Source organism: Dendropsophus ebraccatus, chromosome 13, assembly GCF_027789765.1.
Source record: "Dendropsophus ebraccatus isolate aDenEbr1 chromosome 13, aDenEbr1.pat, whole genome shotgun sequence".
In the NCBI taxonomy this organism is placed as follows: Eukaryota; Metazoa; Chordata; class Amphibia; order Anura; family Hylidae; genus Dendropsophus; species Dendropsophus ebraccatus.
Genome location: NC_091466.1, coordinates 50,229,122 through 50,253,192, shown reverse-complemented (window position 1 = coordinate 50,253,192; position 24,071 = coordinate 50,229,122). Strand labels below are relative to the sequence as shown.

Here is a 24,071-nt window from a genome sequence, read left to right as displayed (position 1 = left end):
TCCCCCCGTATATCCACAGCTTCTTTAAAAAGTTGAAAATTTTATTGGACGTTTTTCTTCTATGCATGCACTTTATCTATAATAATTAGGCCAGGAGCAGACAAATAGACATACCTTGTGGAAATATAGAACTTCCAGGGTTTTCCACGACACTATCTTGGAACAATTTCAGTTTTTTTGGTATACCGACACCATACAGTTGTAAAGTCTTAAGTTATAAATAATTTACAACTTCAATAAAAAGTTTAAAAATACTCTGAACTAGATACTGACGGCTTTTGACCTTTAACAAACACTCAATGGACCAGTTGTGAAGCTAACTTGTTTAACCTTTGTATAATGCACCTGCTTAAAGCGCGTTCTTCAAAGTCCACTCTTCTAGCATTAGTCACCAACATATAGGTTTCACTGCACTATCAATACATCCCGATACAAATGAAAGGCTGACACCATTCAGGCCTTCAAAGGAAACTCTTAGGCACACTGAAGACTCAAAGCATCTTTCAAGTTAAATATATGCAAAGAAACACTATCAAAGAAAATTAATAAAATCCATATTGAGATAATTTTATAGAAAATGATTGAAGTTTTAACCCAAGAAAGGACTCTATTTTCATATAGCTTAGTATAAGAACTTGTCAATCACGATTAAGGGTCTGGAATCGGAATCCCTTTGAAATGCAGCTGTTTCTTCTTTAATTGTGGCAGTGGACTCCAAAGAAAAGAAAGGTCTGGACTTAAAGATGAGCAAGGAATACAAACTAGCTTGGGATTAGCAGTGGAGTGCAAAGGTCGCTAATTACACTAAGGCGTTCCCAGACACAGGGAGAACATTAAACAGGTCACCTACCAAACTGGGGAAACAGACCTTGTCTTCAAAAATGTATCTTCAAGTGACAGATTTTGAGACAAAATCAAAAGCTTTTTTTTCCAGCCGGGTGAGAAGAACAATGGATAAAAAAAGAAGGTTTTCTAGCAAAGCGGACAGTGGAATGAGAGCAGGATCTCCTGAAGATGGCACCAGGCTATTCTTCTAGCTGTAGGCAGTAAAGCAAGACTCCCCACATGAGTCAAGTATTACTTCATGCTCTTTGAAATGCTCACCAAAGTTTTATTAAAAACCTATTGCCTTTGTTAGTGAATTTTAAATTAGAAATTTGGTACAATTTGGTAGATATCGGTAAATTTTCATTTAGACTACTATATAGTTCACTCATATACACTGTTGTATTACTATCTGACTACTATTTCAATGTTTACGTTAATCATTTGTATGATGCTAAAGCTTAATAAAAACAGTTTAAAGAGACTACTGTATATTTCAAAGTAACACAGCCACTGTTAGGGCCCTATTACACAGACCAATTATTGTGCAAAAAATCGTTATATCGTTCGAATTTAAACAATAATCTTTTTGTGGAATTGCAAGCAATGATCTAAAAATTGTACGTCGTTGATTGTTTATTTAGATCGCAACCTAAAATTATTGTTAATCGTTCGCTAAAATTCCACATTTGTTTGCTCAAGTTCCGCATTTTTTCACTAATAGTTCAGTGTAATTGCACATTGTCCATTGTTCTGCTGCGATCAGGAGCAGTAAATGATCATAGTATTGATCGCAGTAACGATCATAGTAACAATCGTAACTAACGACCATTGTTCTGTATAATATGGTGAACGATTTCAGGTTTACGATATACAATCTCATTTGCGATTTATCGTTAGTCATTAATCGTTAAAAATCGCTCCGTTTAATAGGACCCTTACACCAACCGACTTTACGAGATTGTCAGTGATAAACCCTTGCTCGGTAATAAGTCTGGGTAAAAACCAGGGTAAGGGTATATCAAATGGGATTTTTTAACAAATCAAAAACATGTTTTAACCCTTACATGATTTTTAGGCCTTTAAGACCAGAGAACAATTTCACATTGCTTTTATCTATCTATATATATAAAAATATATATATACACATACATACACACAGTATATTATATCTATCTATCTATCTTCGCTTATCCATTCTAACACATAGGATTTTCTCTATTTATTGGGAGCAGATATATAATTTTACTTAGTAATTTTCATTTTGTTTCATTCTATGATAGTTAATTTAATCAATAATATTTGCCTCCATAATGAATCAGCCATATAAGTATCCATTATATAACATATGAAATGTATCTGTCCAGGTGCAAAAATCCAATTATGTCAAGATAGAACAGACTAAAATTGGTGCCATGGGGTAATTATTCCATGTTTCTTATCTATACTCTGCTTGACTTGTATCAGTTCCGGAGCACTTGACGCCAATTCAAACTGAAATTCATGTCCCAAAGGATATTTATTATTATGCATGTGGGTAGGGAGAGTTGTGCGCTTTGTTTCAGGTCCAGATGACAGCACAACTACAGCTGAAAACTTCTCTGCTTCACAAAACAGTATAAGGCTATGTTCACACTACGTAAGTCACAACGGCCGTGATTCCCACGGAACTTACGTAGTGCTGTCTTCTGAGGGAATCCCCGACGGTGTATACACATGGTATACGCTCTGTCCAGGATCCCTAGCGGCGCCATAGAAAACTGACATATCAGTTTTCTGCGGCCGCTCGCTCCATAGTGTGCAGTGGGGAGTTCTGATGTGGGCGCGCACGGATGCTCCTGCATAAAAACTCTGCGTTCCTGGCTGGGATACCGCGTTACTGGCTGGGATGATAATTTCAAAAACCGGCCGTTCCGTGACCTGGCCGGGTCATGGAACAGCCGGTCTCTTACGTAGTGTAAACAAAGCCTAAGGGTGCATTCACACGCTCTGTACATCACAGGTGCTATAGAGCGTGGAGATGGGAGCTCCAAACTTATTCAAGTCTTGCTACTGTAAAGACACGGCCGCGCGTTTGGGTCACTACAATAGTGGGTAGATTTTAATAGGTTTGGAGCTCCTGGCAACATAATGATACATGACACCGGGAGTTCTCAATGCCAGCCCGCAGCTCCGCGCTCCATAGCATCTGTGATATGTGGAGTGTGTGAATGTGCCCTCTCTTTGGCCACAAATAAGAGTCTTTGGTCCTGTTAATAGTACTCAGGACCAGATCATTTTTAGGTCTAGGTTTTAGTCAATTGTACAGCTTAAAGTGTCACTGTCGTTTTTTTTTTTTTTTTTGCTGAAATCAATAGTACAGACGATTTTAAGAAACTTTGTAATTGGGTTAATTAGGCAAATATGCCATTATCTGCATTCAAAAAGATTTTCCCCAGGTCCCACCCTCCCTCCTCTCTCTCATTCACTGCTCATTATCAGGAAATCTCGATTCTTTTACATCAGTTGAGCCCGGTGTAACCTATAGAGGGGGGGGGGGGGGAGGAGGGAGATTAGTTGCCAGCAGAGAACAAAGGATTACACAGCGGGACCAGTGTTAAAGCCAGTGTTCAGAGGTCAGAGAGGTCAATGCTGACTTCAGAGGAGATAGCCCGGTGATGTAGCTGGAAAAAACTCTTTGTTGTCCTGTTTTGGTGCCTCGTCTCCCTCCGCCCCTCCCCTCTCCATAGAGAACAATGAAGACAGGGGGGAGAGCTTCAAACTGCTTTTTCATGATAAAAATGCATTTTTCGGCTACAAAGTTTCTTAAAATCGCCTATACTATTGACTTCTGCAAAAAAAAAATTAAACGGCAGTGACACTTTAAGGCTATGTTCACACAATGTAATTTTTATGACAATGGCTGTTGTTGGCAATTAAAACGGGCTTTTCTTGTCCTAAAATAATGTACTGCACTGAACTTTATGCGAATAGCTGCGGTTGATCACACGCTGTATTGAACAACAGCTGTTGTTTACTATGGCCGCACAAATAACTTACTTGTCAATTATTTGCGGCCACTAGTGCTAGTTGTGCCTTTCTGACAGCCGTACATTGCACAGAGTTCCATGGCTAATTAAATTGCAGGCACACCCGAATGTGCCCGCAATCCAAACAGAAATAAAATGATGTTCCTGCGGCCGAGTCTATACAATTTAGTAGATTTCAAGCTAAAAAAGCCAACTGGAGACACAAAATTAGGATGATACAACTGATAATAAATACTCACATGTGTGTTTCATACACACAACTTTGTTTCAATGTTTCCTTTGAAAGCGCAATGGGCACTCCCAATGAAGAAAAACCCTCTCCATAGGTAATGGTATTTACATAGTACTGCTTTTTAGTTAAATTTGTGAAATGACATAAACCAATTAAGTAAAGTGTTTTTTTTATTGCACATTTATTTTCAGTTTTAACAAATATAATTATTATTGGTTATTAATCAAAGAAAGATCTGGATACTATAGGTGCTGGAGCCTTGGAGTTCCATATATAGTAGTCTGCCGAGATGAGCTCCCGAGCTGTAAGACATAGAAACAATGTGATATGATATAGGTCATTCTCCAAGAAGACAAAAAGTAAATCCAAATTACTGTCTGGCAACCTTAAGTAGTGAAGTTGATAAAAAAAAAATCATGAATATTTAAACAGGCCATAACTTAGTATTCTGTAAAATATATATTCACCTTCTGGACCCCCTGCAGCACCAGGGTCAATCCATTGCCAGTCTATTTTTTGATCCCTTCTCAACAGAAATGTGTCACTTATTCATTTCCCCTTAAAGAAGTTATCCCACCTTGGGTACCAGTTTGTTACTTGAGTTTGGCTATCACTCATGTTCTCCTTGTGAAGATTCTGAGCACCACAGATCAAAGAGACAGGTTGTGTGCCCCAAGGAAGTTGTATAACTAGCTAATTGTTGTGGGGACTCATCTACTATCTGTCTACATTCCCGCTTTGTTAGGTATCCGAGTGAAAGTTGGAACACAACTTGGTGGGGAGGAGAGGTGTCCATCAAATGTCAAAGAAAAACTTATCGAGCAAAAGGCTATGGAGAAGAATGTGAGGCTGCACTCATTTATCTTTGGATTAGGAGTAGTGGCTGACCATGCACGTTCGTGGAATAAGGAACCACCCTTCTTATGATGGTATATATTTCAGTAATTCTTCCCCTAATGAGCATTTTCTTAATTAAGTTTTAATGTTGGGATACAACCTTTAAATTTACTGTAAAAAACGAAATCCAATACATGACACATTACCTTAAAGTGTGTCGAAAAAGTAGAAGTTGACTGTCCTTGCTGTGTACAAAATATTTTTGACTGTCCTTGCCGAACAGCATGTAAATATACCCAGTAAAAAATATGTAAACCCCACAGAAAGAACAAAAGAGACTTACAGGTAAAAATTTTTGGCTTTGCTGTTGAGAAGACTTGAATAGAGTGCTGGTCCGTGTAACATCCCGTCAAACTGTAGTCAGGAATTCTAAATGAAAGCTATGGATGCAAAAGTACAACGTAAACATTCAGTCATATACAAAACATAAACCTGTGCAAGTAATATCCTGTTCACATAACTTAAGATTCAAAACCACTGTGTAAGAAAACATGTTCTATCAGTTCGCATAAAGTCTCTTTCTTACATTGTAGAACTGCAGCCCCCCCCCCAAAAAAAAAAATAAAAATTGCCCAGTCCTATTTAGCGCATAAAAGTACATAAAATTGCATCACTGTGGTGGAAACTTTCCAAATTTGTGACTTACTTTGACGTAAGCCGTGTTTTCAACGCAAATGGGATCCACTGGGTCATTGGGTTGTTCTTCTGAGCTAAAGGTCACAGTTCCTGACAGGGAGATTTCTAAAGATTTTGGAAACTTCTGGCCTAAAATTATACAAAAATTAAATAATGAATAAAACATATATACTTAACCCTCACCAAATCAACAAAGTCAGTACCTTTGGTCAGCCCATGAATAAACTGACCAAATAACCTCCTAATTATTTCTGGTATACAACGCTGTGCAAATGTGTTAGACAGGTGTGGGGAAAAAAGATAAAAAGCTTTCAAATGGAGAAGTGGTAATAGTTGATTCTTTTTTATCAATTTATAAAAAGCAAAGTGAACAAACAGAAGATAAATTTAAATCAGATCAATATTCAGTGTAACTGCCCTTAGCTATAAAAACAGCACCCGTTCTTGTAGGTGCTTGCACACAGTGTATGAAGGAACTCAGCAGGGAGGATGTTACAGACATCTTGGAGAACTAACCCAACATCCTTTGTGGATGTCGCAGCTCAGATCCTTCTATCTCTTCATGCAGTGCCAGACAGACTTGCCCCTGCCCCCCTTTATAAGCCACACCCCTCCTTGCAAGCCACACTCATTTTCAGAATGTTTGTTTCAATTATTTTTTTCTTGGTTAATTGCATTAAAGCTGGATTGCTTATTTTAATAATAGACTGTATATATCCCTCTATGATAGGGCTGGGCGATATGGCAAAAAAGTAAAATCTTTATTTTTCTGCTAAATCTATCCCTATCCCTACTCTTCCCTGCAGTATACCCCCCCCATGCTCCTTGTAGGCCAGGAGAGCTGACAGTGCCTATATATACAGGGGCAGTGCAATTTCTGTCACAGTGTACTGCCACAGTATATACAGACTGTATATACTGTGACAGTGCAGTGTCTGTATATAATGTGCCAGTGTTCTCCATGTACATTGTGCCAGCCCTAGTGCGGTGTACAGACCTGCTCGACTCATGCTCCGGTACACACATATTGCACACACATACAGTATATAAAGAGCGTGCAACACATGGACACAGACCCTGGATCCCACACATTTCCTGGACCCCAGCAATCATTCATACACCCGGGCTCAGCTCATTCAGAGAGGGAGAAGTCAGTGCCCCATGCCCGCCGCTCCTCTGCTCGCAGTACACTGCCACCGCTCTAGATGCCCTGAAACTCAGTGACGCACAGGTGTCCCTGAGCCTGGGGAAGCTGTCAGCGGTTCCCCCCGTGGAGGAGAGAGTAGTAAAGTGGGGGACGTGTGGGCATGCCAGAAGGTGTCCCAGAGCTTAGGCAGGCTAGCAGTAGTGTCCCCATCGCAGGGAGAGGTGGTGTGGCTGCATTTTAAATTTGAAGGCACTGCCAGTTGTCACTGGAGGCAAATCAGCAGTGACATGGAGGAGGCTTCCCAGAGCTCGGGCAGGCCAGCGGCAGGTGAATCATGGCGCCGGATTAGCAGACAGCGGCCAGGTGGGGAATGTTCGGGCATGTCGGTAAGGTGTCGACAGGGAGAGAGGTAGGAGCAGTGGGTGTTCAAACTTCGCAACGTCAGTTTGAATTTGGCTCCTGTGGTTGCTGGATGAGTAGGTCACATGTAAAAAGTGACCTGCATAGGATCAGTTTGGTTAACCAAGGTCACATTTGTTTTTGTTTTTTTCACGATTAAATCGCCCAGCCATAATAGTAATGGTATAGTAGATGAGGGGTGTAATAGTAGAGGTATAGTAGATAAGAGAAGTAATAGTTGTAGATGAGGGGAGTAGCAGTAGTGGTAAGAGTAATAGCAGCAGTGGTAGTAGATGAGGGGAGTAGTAGTGGTATTTGGAGGAGGGTAGAAAGGGTAGTAACAGCAGTAGTAGTATTAGTGGATGAAGGGAACAGTAGTAGCAGAGGTAGTAGTTACAGGTAGGCTTAAACTTCTTGTTCTATCAGTGATAATGAGGAGGCTGCTGTAGTGTGTACAGAATTACATTAATAAGCGTGACCAGTGAGACCAAAGTGACAACAGTAGAGGAAACAATAGCTATTTACAGCTCTTCCTGCCCCTCCCCGTAGAATGCCTTCTTAAAAAGTATTAAACGGTGTTGAGTATACCCAATAATGTTTCTCGCACATGTCAATGGAACAGCTCCAATTTAATGCTGTATAAGTCCATGGGGCTTGCAGTTAACCTTTTTTTTTTTTTTAATTTTTGGATGTTATTATGAGGACATTTAACAGCATTTAGAGGTACATCTGTTGCAACACTACAATTCCCAACATGCCTGGACACCCTTTGGATGTTCAGGCATGATGTGACAAGATTTACTAGACTGTGTGCATGACTGCTGTAAAAACAGCTCTGGAATTTAAAAAAAAACAAACCTGTTTTTCTTTTTACCTTTTTAATGACACTAAGTCTTTCTGGAGGACCTGAAAATGCTCAATTGCATCCCTAAATTGCATTTTAGGAGGGTGGCAGAGCAATTGGTGGGTATTTAACCCTTTAAGGACCGTGCTAACTTTCGTTTTTGCGTTTTCGTTTTTTCCTCCATGTGCTTAAAAGGCCATAGCACTTGCATTTTACACCTACAGACCCACATGAGCCCTTATTTTTTGCGTCACTAATTGTACTTCGCAATGACAGGCTGAATTTTTCCATAAAATGCTGCGAAACCAGAAAAAAATTATACGCGCAGTGAAATTGAAAAAAAAAAACGCAATTATTTTTCTTTGGGGGGGCTTCATTTTTACGTTGTGTGTCCTATGGAAAAACTTAGTTGTTATATATGTTCCTCAAGTCATTACGATTAAAACGATATATAACATGTATAACTTTTCTTGTATCTGATGGCCTGTAAAAAATTAAAACCATTGTTAACAAATATACGTTCCTTAAAATCGCTCTATTCCCAGGCTTATAGCGCTTTTATCCTTTGGTCTATGGGGCTGTGTGAGGTGCCATTTCTTGCGCCATGATGTGTTCTTTCTATCGGTACCTTGATTGCGCATATACAACTTTTTGATCGCTTTATATTACATTTTTTCTGGATTTGATGCGACCAAAAATGCGCAATTTTGCACTTTGGGATTTTTTCGCGCTTACACCGTTTACCGTGCAAGATCAGGAATGTGATTAATTAATAGTTCGGGCGATTACACCCGTGGCGATACCAAACATGTTTATTTATTTATTTTTATTTGTAAAATGGGGAAAAGGGGGGTGATTCAGACTTTTATTAGTGGAGGGGATTTTTTATTAATAAAAACACTTTTTTTTAACTTTCCCTTACAGTAATATGAAGCCCCCTGGGGGACTTCTATATACACAGAACTGATCTCCCATTGAGATCAATCCTGTGTATATAATAGAGCAATGATCCATCAGATCGGTGCTCTATTATAATTGTCTGCTGCAGACCATCTGAATAGATTGCCGAGCCGGGATCAGCGTCATTCCGACGCTGAGCCCCGGCCGGCTCATTAGAACGGATCTCCCCTCCGCGATCGCATCGCGGGGGGAGATCCCCCACTGGACACCAGGGAGAGGGGGCACAGCTGCTATTCAAATGCAGCTGTCAGCTTTGACAGCGGCATTTGAATAGTTAATTAGCCGGCCGCGGCGGCTAATACACGCGGTCCCTGGCTGCACTTAGCAACCGGGGACCGCGCGCTGCATAGAGGGCTCACGCCGGGAGCCCTCTCTGTTTACTCTTAACGGCCGCATGACGGGTATACCCGTCATGCGTCGTTAAGAGGTTAAAGGCCCGAGGGTACCACATATTGGAATCTATGGGGCAGATTTTTTTTTTAAATTATGCTTTTCTATGGGGAAGATTTATCATTTGCATCCATGGTGTATGCCACAGAAAATCTGCGACTTCTCTGTGGTGTATGCCCAATTCCTCTAATGGGCAAGCAAAGTTGGGAGGAGGTGTGGCCTTCCCCCACTCCCAATTCATTACATTTTACACTTGCAGACGATGTGTGGCAAGCACAGGTCCCACTGGATTTACTAAGAGGCGTACACCTCTTAGTAAGTCTGGTGGACTGTATGGGATCAAAGCTTTATTTAAGATTGGCATACAAGTAAGCCGGTTTTGATAAATCTTCCCCTTATTGATGCACCACTTTGGGGTAAATGGCTGGCATCAGAGTTCCTTTAATCCCAGCCACTGACAGCAGATGTCAGCTGTGGTTAACAGACATCTCCTGCTGTGTATAGAGCAGGCTCAGCTCCCGAGTCCTCGATATACTTAACACAACCATGATACACATGTACGTCATGGGGAATTAAGCCAAATGCTACAATTTTGGTAGATAAATGTTTATTCCTAATTATTATATATGAACAATTTATGGGAGTGGGCTAAAAGGAAGTTGGTAATCTGGCTCACCAACTCCACAGCGCTGATACCCGTATATGATATCCAGAGGACCTAGCTCAACTATACATTACAATGTGCAATATTTTGTCTCTTCTATGGTGGTGCTGCAAGGAAACACTCACTTCCATTTTTTCTTACAGCTGATTAGTAGGCTCGGATTGTAATCACTAGAACAGGCGGGCCGGGGACAGATCAGAGCTCTGGGGTGCAGTAGCCCTGCTCCCAGTGCTCCAAACAGCCTTACTACATGCCAGATTAGACTGCAAAGTGCATTGGAATAGCGCAGAGGATGAAGGAAAGAGACTTCTCTTCATCCTCAGCGCCCCATGCGCAATAGAGAGCTATCAGCAGGTTAGAGTCATCTAACCTGCTGGTACTTTTCCTTGAAAGGGGTAGTGCGGCGCAAAAAAATTATTCACAGAATAACACACATTACACACAGTTATGCTCAGCCAATCGCGGCTGAGCACAGTTATGACGCGGCGGGGGGGGGGGGGGGGGCGGCGGTAGCGATTCGGCCGTCCGTCCGAAGACGACGTTTGGCACAAGATGGCAGACGGCCTCGACACGGATCAGGTAATGTATAATGCACCACACACTTCCGGGTACACGGGCGGGGGTGGTGGGACACGGGGAAGGGGGCGATTCACAGACATAACATATATTACAAAGTTGTATAACTTTGTACTGTGTGTTATTCTGTGAATAATTTTTTAGCGCCGCACTACCCCTTTAAGGCTGCTTTATTTATGTTGTCGGTTTAAATTTTGTAGCTCCAGCACTCGATTTAGGGCCCCATTGTGCTGCTCATGATTCTGCATTTGGCTGCATTGACACGGCAGAAGGACGTGGAATGCCTGTAACGGGGCTCCTTTACAGGCATTCCATGTTCTGTACGAAACACGGAACGTGTGAATGCAGCCTTTCACTCTGAGCTGGTGGGCGGACCCTTAGATCAGTTAGTATAGTCATCTGCAGCAGTGCTCAGGGGTGTGTGCTGGGGAGTGTGTGCGGCCCAATCAGCATTCATCTTCGCTGGGCCAGTCTGTGCAGAGAAGACGGACAAATGACATCACTTCCTGCATTTGGTCTTTTTTCTGCTGTTACTAAAGACCAAATGGCCTTAGTGACAGAGCCTTCACTGCAGTTTTCCAATAAAGGAGACACCTAGCAATTTTGTTACATATAGAAAAAAAAAGAAAGAAAATTTCAAAGATGTAGTATATCATGCTTAATTGGTAATGACGGTGCCCATTTAGGTAGATAAATAATTTAGTAAAATATTTTAAAAAATATTACTGTAATTTTACTATATAATATAATAGTAATGGTAATATTTTTTTACTATTGTAGTTCTCTCAATACAACTAATTAAGGTTTGATTTATTCTAAGAACTTAATTAATTATGGAAACTTGTAATTTTACTTGGTGTGATTATTTAACACCTATGACAGGTTAAGTTTTTTTTTCAATTATATCATCTATATACAATTTTATTTAATTCCTGTAATTTTTTTCAATATATCATTGTTGCATCTGTATTATTCAATTTTTTTTTTAATATACATGTTGAAAAAAAGTAAACTAGATATTTTTTTGTTACAGAAAAAAAATCTTAACACTTACCTATTACCCAAACAAGAAGACTCTTTTCCCTTGATAACTCAAGCTGCCCGTGACTTACTTTGTATTCAAAATGCTTTATTTGACCTCTGTAATACACAATTGCCATGAAATATTAAAGGGGGCTACACTAAGGCATAGCAACACTTTAATTCTATTGTTCTCAGAAAATAAAAAAAACAAAAATCAAAGGGAGTTGTATAGTCTCGAGTGTTGTAGATGTTTAACATGATACATTTAGAGAGAAATTAAGACATTTTACTCACTAAATATCTGATAAACCCCCCCCCCCAAATCTAGTAATAATCCTCATAAAAGCATATTGTTTGTTTAACCAAGCTACATATGTATAATGAGGAATACAAACCTGGGACAGTTGCTTGTTAGTTATTATTCTATACTACCCTTTTGACTATAAAAGTATTCTAAATTACCCTATAGATTATATAGTATTCTAAACTACTCTACAGACAATATAGTATTCTAAACTGCTCTATAGATTAAAAGAGAAAAAAAACCATAAAATAACATGATGCACAATAAAGATTACCAAATTAAAACTGCATTGTAAATCATATTATAAATGTAACTAAAATATAGAATCCAAGCACAAATGTAAAGGTCTGTTTTGTGCACCTTCATGCAGCAAGCTAACCCTTATATTCCAAAATTCTAAATCCATAGTCCATATAAAAAAAATTAATTAATTACTACAAAAAAATTGAAAGTAGATATTAAAGGAATACATTTTTCTTATGATTATTATTACAAACATTGCTTTTGTTGCAGGAAAATAATAATACCTTATCATAAATTGTACTTGTAGGAAGACAAAGACCTCAACAGATATACTTATTATAATATAATTTTTTCTTTTAAAAATTTGTAAACACTTTTTATAAATTTTACTAATACAAATAAAAAAATAAATTTTTCATATGTACATTGAGGCTTTTCAGAAATGTCTATGTATAATTTTGTTTTAAAAATTACACTGACTATGTATTAAAGGAATAGAAATATCAATTCTATTTCTTACTTGTTGAAAAAGGGTAGATGTGCTTCACAATAATCAAAAGCATTTTTAACGCTCTCGTGAAGCTTTAATTTAACGGATATCTGTGCTTGATGCCCATCTTCTGTCAGCTGATAAAAACCTAAAATTGGTGGAACAGGTACCTGTAATAAAAAGAACGATGAATAAAAAAAAAAGATCATGCACAAAATATTTCTACATTCTTAGAAGGTCAATATCCGTGGAACCATATAACCACGGTAGTCCTGTATCTACTAGAATAAGGGAGATATTCTTGGTACAGCATTTATAAGATAAAATAGAGCACTATAAATCATAATTTCCTATTTACCTGTGATGTGTAGTAACACAATTGAAACAATTCAAAGGGAGGAATGAATGGAAATTTGTATGGCCCGTTGAAAGCAGAATCGTCTGTCACAGCCACGCTGCTTGAGATCAGCATGGAAGAGTCAATGGAAGTCACACAGGGATGGACCAGGATATCCTGAAGGGGGGAGCCATTGGCAGGAAGATTCAAGCCGACTATTACATTTGGGCTGATTGTTTCCAAATTACACTTTGGGAAGAAAAAAAAAATGATGATGTTAATTAGATCTGTGTAAATGCTCAAACCAAGGCTTTTAATCCACACGTCCACTTACTCAGCACAAGCTTCCAATGACCCCCTGTGGGATTTGTGCATTAAATCAATCAAATGTACCTTTTGCATAATAAAAAATAATAATAACAATTTACATAGGTCCGTACATGCTAATAAGTCCTTGAGCCACTTTAGGTTGACTGCAATCAAAGAGTCATTATTTTAGGTAGTGCTGAATAAGTTGGTCCCTCGGAGCTAATGTTGCTTGTACAAAGATAAACAAAAGAGAAAACGGCAGGAGAAGAGCTGAAATGACTCGGGCTCCCACCATGTTCATTGACCACCACCTGCATAAACATCTGCCTGCCCTTCAGCCGCTTCAGATTTAACTGCCCACTGCACCGTCTTGTGAATGCGGGTAATACATTTCTACTATGAGCAAACTGTGTAAACAGGTTACTGCTAAAGCACTTGGAAATACGAAGAAAAATCACTTTGTCTTTTTTTTTTTTTTTTTTTATATATATTCTATATAGTTATTTCTAAGCACCTGACTACATTTTCACAAGGTACAAAAATTTGTTCTTGAAAATCTTTATAAAAAAAATATGTTTTTTAAACAATCTACTGTATTTTATGAGCTTGTGAAGAGTTTTCAGATTCAAAAAGATGCTCTTATTTTTTTCTTTTCCAGACACAGAGCCATTGTTGTCCATTGGCTGTGTCCGGCATTGCAGATAAGGTCTCAGTCACAACATGTTAATGTTCTTTAGCCTATGACTATTGATGAGCGAACCTCGAGCACGTTCAAGTTTGTCCAAACCTGAACACTCTGCATTTGATTACAGAGTGACACATTAGATGACGCCCCAGGGAGTCTTTAAACAGCCTATGGTTATGTTCCTACTTGGGGAAAATATCAGGGAAGGCGGCCATCTTGTAACATAGATGGCGTCTAATAATGATCATGATCATTATTAGGGACTGTCTATATTTAACAAGACTGCCACCTCTACCTGATATGTTCCCGCAGTGGGAACATAGCCATAGGCTGTTTCCAGGACTCCCTGGGGCTTCATCTAACGTGTCAGACACTGGTAATGAAATATAGAGCATTTGCCCCATAGGGAAACATCATTTCCCAAATACAAATATGGCAATCAGAATAAACCTCTAGATCATCCTCTTGTCTCCAAGAATCTACTAGCCATACTTGTATTTTTTTTTTTTTTAAAGAAAGGAATCCAGGCCCCTTGTTCAATGAACAACAGATACATTACCATATGGCAGAGAGTACCACAGTCTCACTGCTCTTACAGTAAAGAATCCCTGTATGTGAAGATAAAACCTTTGAAAACCTTCGGTAAACCCCCCCCCCACCAAAAAAAATCACTAGAAGGGTATAAACCCACACACCGTATAACCAGCGTATTTACTGCTGCGATACGCAGCAAATACGCAGCAGATTAGATCTAAATAACTGAACACAGCATCAAGTCTGCACCATCAAATCTGCTGCGTATTTGTTGCGTATCTGATGTGTATACGGTGTGTGGGTTTGTACCCGAAAGATTTTTTTTCCCCCCAAACTAAACCTTAAGCTTGAAAATCTGTCTTTGTACTGTATCCCACTCAGCTGAACCAGGAAGTGAGCGGGGATGTAGCAGTGCCAAGATGAATTCTCTGCAGATATTTCATGGTCAGAATATAATACCGTATTTACAATGTGGGGGCATAATCGAGTCAACTGCACCCCAGGCAAAATCAGCAGTTTATTGGGGATGGGGGGATGTTGCCCATGTATCTCATATACGCTTAGCTTAGGCGAGTTTTGCTTTCCGAAGAGCTGTCGGGGATTCTACTAAACTGTACAAGGAAGAAAATCACATTTGCATACATGGTTTAATATTAGAATAAATGCAATAAAGAGAATAAATGGAAATAATAGCAAAGTGAACAAATCCACCAGACTTTACGGATAGTTGCAAGTAACCAGTTCACTGACAATTACCTACAAATTATATACATCCTGGAACTAAGATCCATAAACCGTGTTCACTAATCACATACATAGGGGCTTACAAGGCAAAACAGATCATTCTGGAACAGGTAACAGAAGCAATGTAATTTCCACCGCCATTTCCTGTCTTCATGTTAATTCTCGATAGCCCATTAGACATGGCATGAACATCAAGGGAAAATGAGATCCACTTCTTTTCAGGGATAAAAGCCTTACAAGTGAATGTGGAAAAAAAAAAACGCCAAACACTTGTTTGAAGCCAACATGTCGATTCCCAAACAACGGTGTTAACCACATTATTTACCAGCCTGTTTTATCCCTGCGTATAGAAGTATAAAGAGTGAATATGGGTTATCCCTACTGTCGCAGAATGGGATAAAGGAGATCTAGCATTAATTTGACCAATGTCAATAAAACTTTCCATTAAATGGAATCCCCATCGTTAAGTATTACAATCTATAAGCACAATGTGCTGCTATACAGCACTCACTTAATGCACTGAGAATGCGTTGAGATATTCTCTCCTATTGTGGAAGCAACGGAAAGGAACACGCCCCAAATCTGAGGCATTCACCACTATAGGTGCTGTATGATGGATTAGCACCTGATCTGTAATACTGCCACATTCACGACTTGTGACCGTATGACATAAGATCACAAAGTCATGCTCATACATATTAACCAGTGTTGAGTGAGTGAGGGACACATTAGAACTCCGGCAGTATGTCGTCAATTGTCTTGCAGTAACGCTTCCACATGTTTTGGTTCTAATTTTTGTACACTTCAACCCTTGAAGAGATGTGTAAATGAAATATACAAAAAATTTAAATAAAAAATGCAATACAATACACAAGATTTCCGGGGGTATGCTGTCAGTTGATGGCATACTCGCAGAGCTCTCATGTGTCTTGCAGTAACCTATTGCGTTTTTTTTGCTCTAATTTCTGTAAATTTTGTTGACACGATCCTTGAAGGTGAACCAGGCATTCTCCTCTCTGCAGAGCAGGGGTCAACTAACTAGCTGAGGAGTCTCCTATTGACTCCAATGGGGTTCATTACTCATTAAAGGGGTAGTGCGGCACTTAACAATTATTCACAAAATAACACACATTACAAAGTTATACAACTTTGGGCTGGGTTCACACTATGTATATTTGAGGCTGTATTTGTGAGGCTGTATAGCAACCAAAACCAGGAGTGGATTGAAAACACAGAAAGGCTCTGTTCACATAATGTTGTAATTGAGTGGATGGCCGTCATTTAATGGCAAATATTTGCTGTTATTTTAAAACAACGGCTGTGGTATTGAAATAATGGCCGTTATTTACTGTTATATGGCGGCCATCCACTCAATTTCAACATTGTGTGAACAGATCCTTTCTGTGTTTTCAATCCACTCCTGGTTTTGGTTGCTATGAGGACCTGACATGAGGACCAAATACAGCCTCAAATATACATAGTGTGAACCCAGCCTAGTAATGTATGTTATGTATGTGAATGGCCCCCTTCCCCGTGTTTCCCCCCACCCACGCTAGACCCGGATGTGTGGTGCATTATACTCATAGCATCTCGTGTCGACCCCCGTCTGCCATCTTGGGACAATGACATAGTCTTCGGGAGGCCGGCCGGACCGCTCCATCCGTCCCTCATACCGGCCCCCCTCTGCCGGCATGAGGGACGGATGGAGCGGTCCGGCCGGCTTCCCGAAGACTACGCCATTTTCCCAAGATGGCAGACGGGGGTCAACACGAGATGTGGTGAGTATAATGCACCACACTTCCGGGTCTAGCGTGGGTGGGGGGAAACACGGGGAAGGGGGCCATTCACATACATAACATACATTACAAAGTTGTATAACTTTGTAATGTGTGTTATTTTGTGAATAATTGTTTAGCGCCGCACTACCCCTTTAACATCGTTGGCATTGTAAAATGCATCTTTGTGCTCACTTATCACTAATAATAAGTATTGATAGCGAATGTTATCACAACATGACAGAAATCCAAACCTGTGTGACCATAATCGCTATACTTAATTATGATTTTACCAGAATTAAATTGCAATCTTGTTGCACACCCATAAGTTGCTACGTAGCCCTAGCCCAGGGGTGTCAAACCTGCGGCTCTCCAGCTGTTCCGAAATTACAATTCCCATCATGCCCTAGCCTACACATTTAAAAGGCACATTCCCCTCATAATTATTTTCTCACATAAAAAACAGCATTTAGGGAGTCTAACTACTGCAAATACATGCTGAAGGATAGAGGATAAGTTTATAATTGCAGGGGGTCCGAATATGGTATATACACAATGAAAGGAGAGAGAGTGCACACACAACTGCCGCCCCATTTTTACACAAGACCTAGGACCACTTTCTCAGAGGTTTTAGAGGTTGGACAACCCTTTTAGAACACAACATACATACTCTGGGGAAAAAACAACAATACCCTATGTAATATGCTATATTTGAAGACACCCTTTAAAAGGGGTATTCCCACAAATAATATATCACTCTGTAAAGTTTCCCCTGCTCCCCAAAGAGTGGGCTGGATTTTCATTGTGATGCATTTCTTTGAAGTTTAGGGACGGTATATGACAATCACTGGCTCATTTGTGCCTGCAGTATAGAAATACTTTCACTGGATAAGGGTCAGTATAGAGTGACTACACTGCCCTGTGCATGGTGATCTATGATGCACAGTGTGTACTGACACCTATCATAACCAGTAGAAACTTTGTTGCCACTTTGCACTACAAGAGCTCTTTGGTGCTATCTAGAAATGAGCAAATTTACAGCATAAACAAAGTGTTTCATTAGCTGTTGGGTGCCGGGAAAAGCTGGATCCAATGATGTGAAACTGGGAGAAGTTTTCCAGGACTGGATGCAGCTTTTACAGGCACTCAAGAAGTTCAAAGGCAGTCGGTGTATAAGCCGACTACCGAGCTAATGAAGAACTTTGCTTTGTTTATACTGTAAATTCGCTCATCCCTAGTGCTATTGGACCAGACAGGCTAGCCTATGCACCCAATGCACATCAATGAGCCTTAGTAGACCATGTCACCGATTGCCTTTCCCATTTCTGGTATTAACTCCTGCATGCCAGGAATATCCCTTAAAGTCACTTGGATATTTAAATTTGCATCAACTTCAAAAACTGTACTTGTCCTACATAATATTTGTTCTTACCTTGCAGGAAACTGACCCATACACCTGCCACGTGTCACTATCATCCCCTTTGTCATACTGCGTCGAATTCACTTTCTCTGTTATATGAACTTCAATTTGAGCTTTTCCCTTTTGTTTGCAAGTCCTCCATGCTGGAGATTTATACGACTGGTTCACTGGTACGTTGCTTAGATTATCTGGCAGTGCAAGCAGGTTGGTGTCCACAGGAGAGCCTAGCGGACAGGCCTGCGTTACCAGAAGAGGAAGTTGTGAGAACCTGGAGGAAACGTCCGTTTCTGTGTTGTGTCCAGGGTTCACAAACTGCATGATTCCAGATAGAAGGGCAAATGCCTCAGAAATGCTGTTGATACCAATAAGTGGTGGGGTAGGTGTCAGTAGCTGCTCCACAAGAGGAAGGCATACATAGATAAAGTCCCCACTCTGAATGGCTAGGACAGGCCAGAGGCTCCCCTCAGAGACCAGCAGGGAGTGGACATTTGTTTTACTGATCCTGGCGCAGTTATCTCTGTATTCCACAAAGTTTTTGTTCTCGTCCGTCAGTCCCAGTTCATGGAGTAATGCTTTTAAGAGGTCTCCATCTTCCGGGATGGTTACGTAGCTGGACCTGTTGAAGGCTTTTGCGCGTTTCTCCACTGTAGGGTAACGTCTGCAAGACACATCATATCATATCAAAGATTTCAAGGAATTATGCAAAGTCGAAACCAAAAACACAATGAGGTGTCATTTACTGTAATTGTCAGTAAGGATCCTTATTACCTTGAAAATTTGACCTCTCCTTGCCCCCCAGGCTGGTGATGTAAGATCCAAAGTCCACGGATAGGCATTATCTTACTGTACGATTCACACCAAATTGGAACCTAAACAAAGTTTGACAAAATTAAAAGCTGTGAAATTTATTTATTAGATTCACACAAAATATTCCTGCTGTTTTCAGGGTTACTTAAAGTGGACATGTAACCAACCCCCAAAAATGAGCTGTTACTATCATGAAATAACATAGGTTGCCCCGATTATAAAACACTTAACAGTTTCTTAATACACCCCTTTTATTTCCGATCTATATGGGCTTAAAATTTGTCTGACAATTCAGTTAATAGTCAGATGGGCGTGACCTTCATTCTAATAATGGGAGTGACTATCAGGTGATGGAAGGGATTGTACAGTCAGGGGGCGTGAATGATTTACACTGAGGGGTGCGTATATCTAATACGTACCCATTGACTGTATAATCCCACCCATCACCTGATATTCACCCACTTTTTTAAAATTAAAGGAGAAGTCTGGCGAAAATTTTTATTAAAGTATTGTATCATCTCTCAAAAGTTATACAAATTACTAATATACAGTATACTTATTACAGAAAATGCTTTTAAAGTGTTTTTTTCCCTGCACTTACTACTGCACCAAGGCTTCACTTCCTGGATAACATGGTGATGTCACTTCCTGGATAACATGGTGATGTCACAACCCGACTCCCAGAGCTGTGCGGGCTGTGGTTGCTGGAGAGGATGATGGCAGAGGGACACTGAGGGACACAGGGCACTGAGCATCCCTCTGCCATCATCCTCTCCAGCAGCCACAGCCCGCACAGCTCTGGGAGTCGGGTCGTGACATCACCATTTTATCCAGGAAGTGAAGCCTTGATGCAGTTACAAGTGCAGGGGAAAAAAAAGCACTTCATAAGCATTCCTGGTAATAAGTGTAGATTGCTGATTTGTATAACTTTAACGGGGCAATAGAATACTTTAATAAAAATTTTCACCGGACTTCTCCTTTAAGTTCACGCCCATCTGACTATTAACTGAATTGTCAGATAAACTACAAACTCTTCTGAAGCCTAGACCTGAGAGCTCCTAGCAGCATGATTAATTATGATGTCAGGAGCGCCTAATTTTTTTTTTTAAGTTTATGCTAGTGTACTGACAGGTCCAGTCAGCAGAGCTCCAACTGTGTACGGATGGAATTCTACAGACATGTGAATGACCCCTTAGACACAGCTGTGACCAGTTGTGCCCTCATAATTCTTCCTCTCATATCTGTACCATAATACACAGTATATAAAAGTTTTGACAGACCGCAGATCACCAAACAAGGCCTGTATAGTCAATGGACAAGCAAGGAAAACTGAGATTTCAGCTCTGAAGACTGAAGAATTATAAAGAAGCTTTAGTCAGAAGACTCTTGGTAGTAGTGACCATATGGTCCCTAATGGGTGTTTTCCAGCATAAAATGCATCGTGGATTATGCAAAATGGAAATGGCAGTTTCCACACTTACGTCATCTCAGGGCCCTGGAGACATTAACCCAATTAGCCGAGTTACCTGCTGCCTGGCTACATGGAATGACACAGATAGTAAGGACTGTGTTAGGGCTAATGGAGAACAAATTATGCTCAAATATTTTTGCCGCTATGTGGCAGAGACTCTAAGGACCAATACAGTGACCACACCTTACAAACTCCATCGCTCAACGCATTCATCTAGGGGTGTGATGAGAATCTAACCTCACAGGTATTTTCCAGAAAATGGACGAGAAGCATACAGTAGCGTCATTCTCCACACTCTGTATATCTTATTTTTATGATGTTATACTTAACATGAGTACTGAGAATTATGGTAGGTAGGCCACTGTGCTACTCGATGTTTATCTTTCCACATTTATTTATACATATGTTTTTTTACTTTGATTTCATATTTATTTACTGCCTGAGGTCAAAAATAGGTCACTTCCTCACTGTTATTGTAAAATGCTTTTTTTTTTTTAATTTCCTATGTCAATAATATTGTGGTTTTTTTTAAACATTATTTATTTAGTGTTTTTTATTTTGTAAATGTACAAAGACAAAAAGTACAATCTGGTAAGAAACAGTTGAGATATCATAGTGATACCAATAAACATAATAAAATGGAGAAACGAAGATCGTTAACAACGGTATAGAGAGGTGTAAGTAGTATAGGTTTTTTCATTAAGGTTCCTGCCTTGTGCATGTTGGTCGTTCCTCTTTGTCTTCTGACCTAGGTCCAGTTGCGGTGAAATTGAAACACATCAATTGATAACATATCTTTAGCTACGTCCGTTTCTAGACATATTCTTATTACTTGATGACATATTCCTACCTATAATTTCTAACATGTGGCTTTTTGAAATACTTTTATGCAAGTTGTTTCAATACAGCGTTTGCTGAGAATTATGGTAATAGAAAAATTGTGCTGTAAAGATCAGGACCTGAGTGATGAGAGTAAAGGAGAGAGATGGATGAACGATGGCCAGGATCACCATACTCCCAAATTATCATTTATTGGTATTCTTTCTTTATGCGGTTTGGAGTAATATTGTCACCTCCCTTTTAATACGTGCCATTCTCCGCATTATTTAGAAGTTTACACGCGGCACAGTTCATATGCTTTTTATCATTGCTGGATAGTGTCATCTGGGTGGGGGTTCACGCCATTGTGCCCCCTTCTCATTAACATTAGCACCGTAGTCCACGTCCCCCTATGTGACATGATTGGAATTGGTCGCTCCCACTGCGTGGAGGCCAGGGTTCTCCTGCTGTGGTGCAGGCATGGTAAAAGCATATAAGGATAGGGCAACATCACTGTCCGCCAATGATAAAAAAGCATATGAATAGTGCAGTATGTAAACTTCTAAACGGTGCTGAGAATTGCTCCTATAGATTGGGGGAGAGGGTGGCAATATCAATTTAAAGATTTCTATAAAAAAAAAAAAAAAAAAGAGGGAGAAAAATGTCCACATACGTGAACATTAGAAATGAGCTGTAACAGGACGTGTGTAGATTAGACTGCAAGCTTAGTGGGACCGCATCAAGAGGCCCTGTCACTGAATTTATCACATGGTTTACTTGAAGGGGTTATCCAGCGCTACAAAAACATGGCTACTTTCTCCCCTCTCTTGTCTCCAGTTCAGGTGTAGTTTGAAATTAAAGAAGCAGTTCACTTTTTATTTTTTTTGCCCCCCCTCCCCCCCCGGGTAGCCGCTGTCAAGTATACTTACAGAAGATGATCGGTGTCCCGTTCCCGTCGGTCAGTTCCATCCCGCGGTGCCGTTCACATCGGGCGCGCGCTCACTTCCGCCGGCGCTGTGACTCCTCTTCTCTCCCTTGTCATTTGAACGCCGGAAGTCACGCGCTTCCATAGAGAATGCATGGAAGCGAGTGACTTCCGGTGTATAATCACTGGGCAGAGAAGAGGACTGGCAGCAGCCGGCGGAAGTGAGCACGCGACCGATGTGAACGGCACCGCGGGACGGAACTGACCGACGGGAACGGGACACCGATCATCTTCTGTAAGTATACATGACAGCGGCTACCCGGGGGGGCGGAAAAAATAAAAAGTGAACTGCTTCTTTAAGCTCCATTTACTTCAATGGAACAGAGTTCCAAACCCCACCCAATCTGGAGACAAGAGAGAGGAAAAAGTGGCCATGTTTTTGTAGTGCTGGATACCCCCTTTAAATTCTATCATTCAGGCATTAGATGCAGTCACACTACACATAAAAAAAAACCAAAAAAAAAAAAAAAAACCTTGCCACTAGGTTGGCAAAAAATATAATAAAATGATGCCCTCAGCCATATCACCATGGTAACAAGTTGCCCTTCTTTATGTGTCCAGTGGTCACGTGACCCCGTGAGCCTATGACTGGAGTGTTGCACATGTGACTCGGATCATGTGACCGCAGCAGTATATACTCTCCTTCCTGTAAGGACTCCAGGGTCGGCGCCTACCACCCTCTCCCACCCCACAACTTCCCCCAAGCTAAACGCCCCGCTTCCTTGACTTTCATATATCCTGTAATTGTTTGTATCAGGTGACACGGCGCCTTACGATTGGTCGGGTTGGAACTAGACTGAGAGACGAAATGCATTCTGGTCGGCCAAACTGTTTCCCATACCAGGAATAAAAATGGCGACTAGCGATTCACTGGCGAGTAATCCACCACACAATCACAATCTTCCGCATTTCTCTAAAATCCCTTCAAGACATGCACCAGCGTCCCCACAGAACCCCCCTCCCCTCGTATTATCCTCTCGAAGCAGGGGTCGCAAAGAACTACAAGTCCCAGCATGCACCGATGCTGGCATATTCAGTTCTATGGTTTTAGAACAAAGAGCGATATAATCCGAATAGTTTAAGAGATTTCGCGACTGTGAACTCACCCTGCGCTCTCCAACATCCGCCGCCGCCGCCTCCTCCTACTACTACTCTACTGAGTTTCCTCTAGTCGGGGGGCTGTAACTATGGACGCACACTTCCGGTGTCTGTCACAGCTTCACTTCCGGTAACAACAGCTGCTCATTGATCCCCGCCCGGCCGGGAACTAGCTGCTGCTGGGCCCGGAGGACGGTGTCTGCTGTCCCCATAGACGGCACCATGGCCGCCACTGAGTCTCTGTTCGAGGTGAGTGACTGACACTGCTGCCCAAGAGACGCATCCTCTTCTGGGGACTGTTCACACAGGAAACCGTGGAAACTGCAGGTCATGTTCCTCCTGGATATCGATGTGTAATATAGCTCTAGGAGAGGATCAGATACGGCTGTGCCTACTATACAGAGAAGTGCGCTGTGCCTACTATACAG

General features: G+C 40.8%; 2 protein-coding genes across 5 annotated transcripts in view; one reads left to right on the top strand and one right to left on the bottom strand.

The window, feature by feature from the left end:
* Window positions 1-4,238: 4,238 nt before the first annotated feature.
* AP5M1 (adaptor related protein complex 5 subunit mu 1) lies at window positions 4,239-23,864 on the bottom strand. 3 transcript variants are annotated; one of them, XM_069951427.1, is made up of 10 exons: window positions 23,073-23,180; window positions 20,752-20,807; window positions 19,232-19,332; window positions 18,476-19,121; window positions 13,018-13,245; window positions 12,690-12,829; window positions 11,654-11,739; window positions 5,630-5,748; window positions 5,267-5,363; window positions 4,239-4,388 (listed from the first exon to the last, which is right to left on the bottom strand). In XM_069951427.1, the coding sequence occupies exons 3-10, from the start codon at window positions 19,297-19,299 to the stop codon at window positions 4,306-4,308; spliced, it is 1,467 nt and encodes a 488-aa protein (XP_069807528.1). In that variant the 5' UTR covers window positions 19,300-19,332; window positions 20,752-20,807; window positions 23,073-23,180; the 3' UTR covers window positions 4,239-4,305. The 3 variants fall into 3 exon arrangements, with proteins under 3 accessions (XP_069807528.1, XP_069807527.1, XP_069807525.1); XM_069951426.1 differs by lacking the exons at window positions 20,752-20,807; window positions 23,073-23,180 and adding an exon at window positions 23,652-23,864; XM_069951424.1 differs by lacking the exon at window positions 20,752-20,807.
* Window positions 23,219-24,071, top strand: part of EXOC5 (exocyst complex component 5) — a 29,694-nt gene continuing 28,841 nt past the window's right edge. The window contains exon 1 of one of the 2 annotated variants that reach the window (XM_069951423.1): window positions 23,219-23,892. In XM_069951423.1, coding sequence (XP_069807524.1) covers window positions 23,866-23,892 — 27 coding nt within the window. In that variant the 5' untranslated portion in view covers window positions 23,219-23,865. The remainder of the gene's footprint in view (window positions 23,893-24,071) is intronic. The other variant, XM_069951422.1, reaches the window with a different exon arrangement.